Source organism: Musa acuminata, chromosome BXJ1-5 (genome assembly GCF_036884655.1).
Source record: "Musa acuminata AAA Group cultivar baxijiao chromosome BXJ1-5, Cavendish_Baxijiao_AAA, whole genome shotgun sequence".
Classification (NCBI taxonomy): Eukaryota; Viridiplantae; Streptophyta; class Magnoliopsida; order Zingiberales; family Musaceae; genus Musa; species Musa acuminata.
In genome coordinates, this window is record NC_088331.1 from 10,947,944 (window position 1) to 10,956,605 (window position 8,662).

At 38.3% G+C, this 8,662-nt stretch overlaps 1 protein-coding gene across 2 annotated transcripts; it reads right to left on the bottom strand.

Annotated features, from left to right (window-relative positions):
- LOC135673780 (uncharacterized) lies at positions 1–6,007 on the bottom strand. Of its 2 annotated transcripts, none has more exons than XM_065183067.1 (9): positions 5,685–6,007; positions 5,084–5,161; positions 4,523–4,945; positions 3,983–4,118; positions 3,684–3,846; positions 2,035–2,163; positions 1,352–1,546; positions 969–1,091; positions 1–814 (listed from the first exon to the last, which is right to left on the bottom strand). In XM_065183067.1, exons 1-9 carry the CDS (start codon positions 5,863–5,865, stop codon positions 704–706), a joined length of 1,539 nt encoding a protein of 512 aa, XP_065039139.1. In that variant the 5' UTR covers positions 5,866–6,007; the 3' UTR covers positions 1–703. The 2 variants fall into 2 exon arrangements, with proteins under 2 accessions (XP_065039139.1, XP_065039138.1); XM_065183066.1 differs by having other exon boundaries at positions 5,084–5,176.
- Between the last annotated feature and the right edge of the window lie 2,655 nt (positions 6,008–8,662).

Sequence of the window (8,662 nt, forward strand, 5' to 3'; positions counted from 1 at the left end):
TTGCATGGTTGAAACTTGGCTTCATCATCGATCTCGTTGCTTTTGTTTTCTATTTTGTTGGACTGCTGCGATACATCACATCGGCCAACAGGCTGAAGTAATACAAATTATCACTGCAAACTCTGTCCGTAAACGAACATGAAAAGGCCAAACCACACAACTCTTCTTCTTGCTTCTGTTTCTTATCATTATTTTTGCAGCTCTCAGCTCATCTCATTTCAACACTCGAACATACAACCAAACTACAATTTCTGCTTTTGTTAATGTGCACATGCCGGAGATAAGAAAATGAGAGACATCCAGATGCTTGAAAGCTGGAGCACCCAAGAATTTTTTTTTTTCTTTTATTCAGCATGCATTTCTGCGGTCGCGGGAGATACAAATGCGACATCAATGTCGAACTTTTGTGTTTCCACCTTTCGCGCTTCAACTTGTAAATGTGTAAATGTCAGAGAGTATCTGTCCTGACCACATTCGAAGAATCGAACTTTATTTTTTCCACAAGACGAAGCCCTGCTTGCATCCGTCCATTGTCAAAGAGGGCTTCTTCACAGTTTGTAGAAATCTTCTTCATGCCTCTCTGTAACTACTTCAGCAAGTTTTTTTTTTTGTGTCTGTCAGTGGTTGTTTTAGTTGCAATGGGGTATGAAGATTTGGGAATTGTCGATATCTAAACAATCAAACACTTGTGTTGGTTAGCAGTTCATTGTGCCAGATGCGAGTTAACTGCAAGTTGAAGGTAACTGGTGTAGTCGATATTATTCAGCCGCACACAGCACAAGATATGCTCTGGCAAGTCTTCAGGCTTGTTCCCCTGCATACGAAAGAAATTAGTTCGTTCGATGCTTCTGTTAAACTTAACATGCAGAGGCCTCTACAACTTCTAAAGAAATTATTTGACTTTATGATTCATATTAATGAAAATATGCAAGTGCATCTCGGTTTTGTGCTGAACATAAAGGAGTTACCTGTATTGTTAGGCCAAAGTCCAATACACAAAACTTCAGCCTGTCAAGAAATGCTTCAAATCCTTTCCTCGCGATGTAACTAAATCGATGTATATCCAAATCAATCTCAAAGTAGTTATTGCCCTGCAAATTGTAAATTACAGCAGCAACATAAGGGTCATGAGATGAAATATTTGTGCTAGAATGATGTCTCACTGCAGCATGCAGTTCATGTCAAAGTTCACGTAGAAAATATATCAATCACAGAACCTAAATTCCAAATTTCTGCACCACACAGGAATATACTGTTCCCAAAACTCAAACCTATTAGGCCAAAGTGGCACAATGATGTGGATCTTACAGTGATGCAAACTTTTTTTATCACCAAAGAGGGATAAACTTACCGAATAGAAATCATGTTGTGGACGAGAAAGAACAGGCCTCTCATTGTACGTATTTATAAGCTTCCTCTCAGCAGTGCTTAAATGAAGATCCTCCAAATTTGCTGCATGGACAAGGATTTTTAGCCTTTCTCTGAAGGGAACAAATGTGTCCATAGGAAAACTTTTGACCCTTTCTTCCTCATCATCAATTATCCTCTGTCAAGAAAGACGTGCAAGAATCAAAATATAGTATAGAAATCTAAACAATCATTCGAATGATATGACGAAAGCATACACACTCTTCCAAAAGATACCAACAAAAAGTAAGCGCCCAGTAAAGTGAGATACAGTCACAGACATCTATGCATAAGAACCATATGCATAGATGCAACCAGGGCTTCAAAACCTGTCCAGACTGGTATTAATCAGACCGGTATTTGCTGTTACAATACACACTCTTATTATACTTAAAACCTAGTGGATTACTCAGTATGGGCCTTTTTCACAATGTTACAACAGGCACTCTGAGATAACAATGGATATAGTCCAAACTACAACTGACCACTCATAACATGCCATGCACCACAAACCATAAATCATGCTCTTAAAACACCTCAATCTCCCAAGTGTATATTTGGAGTATGAAGTTTACTGGATGAACAAAAAAAAAAAAGATGCTGATCAGAAATCAGAATTAATCTTACCCTAATATTCTCCAAGAAATGAGATGGAAGTTCCTTTGAGTAATCTTCAGAAAGCCTAAAATATAAAACAAAGCTCATTCCTTCACCATCAGTTTCACTCTGGAAAATAGTAGCAGGATACAGTGGAACCTGCGAGACACAACAAATCTTGCAGATAAGTTTGACTGCATGATACTCAAAAGGTTGTAGATACAGTAAGCAAAAAAAGGACATTGCAGGTTTCTTTCAGATATCAACTTGGACCGATATGTAAGTGAATACAAGTTGAATCCTTGATCCAAGTTATTTTGCCTATATATCACTTTTCTGATCCAATTTTTTATGTATAACTCTCTTTCGTTTCACACAATACATATTAGTTAGGGAATCCGAACAGCAAATATGCCCAGGCTGATCTAAGAGAGAATTGTTGACTGTTTGTCCCAGTATCTAAGCCTGACCGAGTAAATTGGAAAACTGATTTGGTACATGCAAGTCAATCATTGGCCAGCCAACCAGCTGATACTGTGAATGGTTACTGTTGCATTACGATGTCATTATATCCTCCTTCCTTTTTCCTTATTTTTCAATATGTACAGTATATCTGGTCCCATGAGAACCTAAGCAGTTGGTGGACAAACCACCAGGAACTGGCTGCCATCTACATCTAACCTTCTTAACATGAGAAAGCACGACTCCTTTACACAATACAGCTAAAAAGTCAACAATCATGATGACAGTCTATAAGGAGTCAATAAAGTAAAAAAGATAAGGTAGCACCATAGCAGGATAGGTATAGATGTATAGTTGCAGTTAGAATTATTAAAGTAAGAGAAATGCTTCAACTGAATTCTTTTATTCATCAACATTACTCAGTTTTTACATTATGGTCAGAAAATTCCATTGTTCTCTCGCATGAATCTCTAGATCTTGGAAACATTTGATGCATACACATGATATGACTGCTTTTTCTTGGAGATTTGGATAAAAGTGTAATCAAGTACCGACTAGATATAGGAAGAGGATTTAAAGAGAACAAGGACCAGAAAAGTATGCCAGAGTTAGTAGTATAAAGCTTTAGCCCTTTCAATAACAAGCATGTTGTCACCCCTAACAAACTCAGTCAAGATATTTAGTCTTCCATTATGTTACTTTTGTTATGCTTTAAGATTGACTTTGAAAATGCAGGTTCCTGTATCAAGAAGAAAGTCGGCTGTTATAGCAAACCAAATGATTCGGTCCTTTCAGTTCTTTGTTGAGCTAATTAAAGAACACAAATACAATGATGCCTTGAACAAGCAAACAAGAAAATTTGTTCATACCAAATAACAAAATTGTGTTTTAGTTTGGCTCCTTGATGTACCAGTTGGGATAAGTTATACATGAATGGAGAAGTTTAAAAACAATACCTATGCTCACATCAAATGATAAACTAAACCGCTCTTGGTAAGCAGATAAAATATGCTCTGATATCTTTGTTACACTAGATTACTTTGCCCTTTGTTGGTGGATATGGAAAACTATATTTCTGGACAGTGTTTCAAGCCACAAACTAGTATCATAATGTCGATTATAATGTGCTTTATCATAGAGCATGACATACATCTTGAAACAGCAAGTAAAAGTCATAAGGTAAACATACTTTCAGTAAGGCTGGTTTGGCTACGTACCTGAATATTAACTACAAGAATAGGTGGGAGCCTGCCAGATGAACTCAAATTGGGGAGTTCCACAAATCGAGCAATGTGATTAATTTTTTGCTGGCACAGGTAGACATCGACACCAAATGGACAGTATGCTGCATTATTTGGAGCAAAATCTTTCTTCTTGTCCCTGGCAACAGTTGAAAGCTAACATCAGAAATTCAGTCACAATTACATCATCCAGATTTCACATATGTATAAAATGAGGCATTTCCACACTATAATTGAGAAAAAAGTAAATCTTTGGATAATTGAACTACAACTACCTAAAGTAATGTGGCCCCCGTACTTTGAATGTGCTGGGCTCTATATGTGACCAGCTATCAAGAATTTTCTTCTCTAGCAGGCAGAAAGGAACTTGAGAACCTGCTAGTGGCTTTTCAAGAAAGGGCCTTGTAGAAACTTGCACACAAATAAAAGACAAAAGTCAGTATTACATTTCATGATCAAAGAGAAAGCCTCAAAAGATTTCTTTATGAACTCATAAATAAAGCTATTTAAGCAAATGGAAATGATACATGAAATTAATGAGAAATACTCAAACACAGTTAGTTCAACTAAAATGTATGAGATTCAGTGGTTGCTACAAATCAGAAAAGATCAGGACACAAAAGAAACGAACAAATTATTGCTGGTGAAGATTAAGATATTCAAGAGACAAGAGTGGGGTATAACAATTAGTTTGATGATATTTTTTCTATTTATTTCAGAGAATAAACAACTCTCAGATGAAGTCCAAAGTCCAAGAATTATTTTACTGAAAAAACCAGCATCCAGATGAATGAAGAGAGGGTAGTAATACTAACATAATGTAGATGTGGAATGTGCTTCCCCTGACTTCCACTTGAAGGAAAGCTTCAAGGATGTCTTTTTGGCTGAGTTTGGTGGACTTGAGCATAAAGCTTTTCTCTTTTCAGCGGTCGATACAGGGGCAACGAGGCATGGTAAGCAGTTGTTTGGCAGGATCCCGCAATTGTTCAATATACCCCCATCATGCCCACCAGCATTCGCATCCGCAGGCATGATTGACAAATCCTCAAGACTCACAAAGGCTTTCGCAGTATTCTCCGAGTTCTTTGGAGACTGCTCCCCTAATTTTCGTCCCTTCTGCTGTCGATCAATAGAAGAAATGGAGGAAGCGTTCGGGTGGCTTGCTCCTATGCTGCCATCCCTGAAAGATGAAGGGCTCAATATGTCTTCGCCTTCAAAACTGTTTATGGAGAAAGCATCTGCAGAAATTTACGACGCATATCACAACTCAAGGACAAGGAATATCAAATAAGCTCGAAAAGAATAGTAGATATTGATGAATAATCATTGCCAAGGATCCATCATCCAATATCAATCTGATATGTGCAACGTAGTACCATCCTGAACGCTCCTAAAATCCTCCTCATCTGATGCAACCGCAGAGAATGTGTCGAACCATGCTTCCTCGGTACTCCCTGTCGATATCATAGCTTCAATTTTAAGCAATGCCATATAGTTAGAGAAACCAAAAGGATTGCTCAACTGATTATTGCCAAACAGTAGTAAACAACATGGTAAAAAAGATGAAATCAGTATCAACATCTCATGTCTTAAGAACTTATCAAAAGTCTGCTACAGAGCATGTGTTGCACTGATTATTCTGTCAAGCCGCGTTCAATTGCAGCATAGACGACTATGATCATCCGGTTGACTTTTCAATCTAAAGCATAAAGCTTTGATCTCTTTCAACGTCCCAACTTCGATCAAATATCTACTGCCATTAAGAATCGAAGTCGAAGGCACTCCTTCCCCTATCTATCTGTATCATTCGAATCCAAAAACCAGGTGGCTAAGATGCCAATTTTGGGAACAAAACCAGCTCGATGCACATCAGGACTCACCCCCCAGCCATAAAAACCTCACCTTTTTTGGCCCCCTTCGAAAACCCCAAACCAAATCGAACACCAAAAACAAGCGAAGACGAAGTCAAGCCACAACCTCGGAACGCGGGGTTGCTGTAGGGCGCCTGATCGGCCTGGGCCTCGTCGATCGTCTCCATCACCTTCCGTGCCGCCGCACGCCGCCTGATCGTCCTCCTCCTCCTCCTTCGCCGCGTCCCTTCCGCCGAGCTCCGCTGCCCTCCGACGCACCCATCCGGTCTCGAGAGGCACGGCCCCATATCCCTCTCTCCGTTCTCCTCCTCTGCCCCTGCCTCTGCGTGTGTCCCAATGCTGGGTCTGCGGTCGTGACTCCGAGATCGCGGAAGACGAAGAAGAAACAGAGCGGGCCGACCAAGGACGAGTTGTTGCAACTCTCACATCTATCATAACATCACGACAGAGATATATACCTCATTAATAATGACAAAAGCGGGATCGACTGAACAGCCGCAGGAGAGCGCGAGAGGGTGTCGGAGGCGTACGTAGACGGATTCTTCCTGTTCGGATACAATCTACGCGTGTCACCCTCTACCTGGCCGAATCCCGGCGCAGCGCGTGACGACTACTTTTTCCCGCTGTGGACCCGATCCTTTCATCCAATTACAAGTCAACAACGCGAAGGGTATCCCAACGCGGAGTGGTCGAAAGCATTCGCGTAATCCAGGAGGCCCTCCTCGGTCGCCGCGTGTGCGCCGCCGTGATCCACACGGTCTCGCTCGGATTCTGTGGTAGATTGCGGTCCCCACCAATACTAATATGAACAGAAAAGGATTGTGTTTGCCTTTGTTCGAGTGGGAATCCAATTCTTACAGCACTATGGATACTCTTTTTTGAAGAAGAGAGTTGTTTTTTGGCTTCTAACACATGATTAGATTTGATGTTCGGAAAATAATAGGACACGACCAAAGAGAGACCAATGAAATGGACGATTCAAATTACTTCTTGTTTTGGTGGGCAGAATCTTTATCAACCTCAACGTGGTTTAGAATCCACGACACCATTTTTCTAAAGGATCTAAATGACTTTGGTCGTGCTTTTTGAAGGCCACGGAGAAGGTGGCACTAAAGAACACACATGAACATGTGGCTCACAAGTGAGAAGAATTATTTTTTGTTGTCGTCAAACAACTGCGGAGAATACCGACAGCCAAAAGAAGCATGTTGTGCGGTATCCATCGGTCAAGTTAGGTGAGATTATATTCCAAATGTTTCCAAAGTTCATAGCCTCCTACGATGAATAATGTGTGATATGGCATTGGTTTTGAACGCCCATTATTCCGATTCCAGTGGGGGAAGTGTGTCCAACTTAATGAGATAGATTGTGAATGAGATTGACTAAGCATAATTTAGCCCAATATGGTGGTACGGTTTAGTTTGATTCGATTTGTTTGTCTAATTAGAATAATAGTTTAAAACCTTTGGCTCGATTTACAACTCCCAGTTTATATGCAAAGTTTTATCATGTTCAAGTTTTATTTTTTGGAAGAAAAAAAAATCAATCAATAGTTTAGAATTACGATTAATGTTGATGAATTGACTTGCATCGAGTTTGGACGTCTCTTCGATAGAATAATTATTTTTTAACTCATTCGATGCACCTTAACGAAGAATAATTATTTAGAGCACTTGATATATTCTAATCGAGGAAAATATCTTCTTGTACTTGATACGTTCATCAAAGATAAAAACATCTAAGGCATCTAATTCTATGTATAATATCTATTTCCAATATATAAGTATTCAAAGTATTTTGATGTACCATAATTGAGTAAAGAATCTCTCATATATAATTTGTCATAATCGGAGAAGGCATCTCCTTGCACCTTATGCATTCATCCCGAACATAAGCATTTGAAATCCCGATATGTCATTTTCAAATAAAGTATCTTTTTGTGTTTGACGTATCGGCATATGAAGTATTGGTGGAGTATCTATTTATCTTAATCAAGCAAAAAATCTTCTTGTATTTAATATATTTACTCATGATATACACATAAGAAGTGCTGCTTGCATTCTAACGAAGTAAAACATCTCTATGCTTCATGTATCTGCCCATGATAAAAGCAGATATAAGCATTGAAAGTACACCTTATATCCTTATTAGATAAAACATCTTCATGATGCTTTATGTGACTACCCATGATAAAAGCATCCGGAGCACTTGATATGTTCTAATCGATGAAAATATTTTCTTATGTCTGATATGTCCATCAATGATAAAAACATCCAAGGCACTCGATGCACCCTATGTCTAACATTTCATTCTAGGATAAAAGTATTCGAAGTATTTGATATATCATAATTGGATAAAGAATCTCTCACATCTAATTCACCATATTTAGATAAGTTATCTCTTGTATTTGGTGCATTCATTTAGGACATAAGCATTTAAAAGGGTTGATGCATCATATTTGAGTAAAGCATCTCTTTGTATCAATGTAACTATTGAACACAAGTATATGAAGCATTGCTAGAGTATCTAATGTATCTTGATTAAGCAAAAAATCTTCTTGTGTTTGATATATTTGCTCATAATAAATGAGTATCAAAAGTAAAATATTTGCATTCTAACTAAGTAAAATATCTCTATGCTTGATGTGCCTACCCATGATAAAAGTATCTAAAGCACCAAATGTATCGTATCTAAAGCACCAAATGTATCTTAACTAGGAAAAAAAATTTCTTTCATCCAATGCATACACTTAAAATATAAGCATTGAAAGTGCTCCTTGTATCCTAATTAGATAAAATATCTTTATAATGTTTTATGTGTCTATCGATAATAGAAATATCTAGAGTACTCGAGATAAAAACATATCCTTATGCCTAATACGTCCATTAAATATAAAAACATCCAAAGCACCTGATACACTCTATGTCTAATGTCACAAAAATATTCAAAGCACCAAATACACCCTGTACCTAATGTCTTCTTCCAAGATAAAAGTATTTAAAGTATTTGATGTATCATAATCGGGCAAAGAATTTATCACATCTAATCCATCACAAATAGACAAGGCATCTCCTTGCACCGAGT

Coding starts and splice junctions, on each gene's coding strand:
- LOC135673780 (XM_065183066.1), bottom strand. CDS start 5,865: ATGGGGCCGTGCCTCTCGAGACCGGATGGGTGCGTCGGAGGGCAGCGG. Junction 4,119..4,522: donor ACATTCCACATCTACATTAT/GTTAGTATTACT, acceptor TTTGTGTGCAAG/TTTCTACAAGGCCCTTTCTT. Junction 2,164..3,683: donor TTCTTGTAGTTAATATTCAG/GTACGTAGCCAA, acceptor TGTGTCTCGCAG/GTTCCACTGTATCCTGCTAC.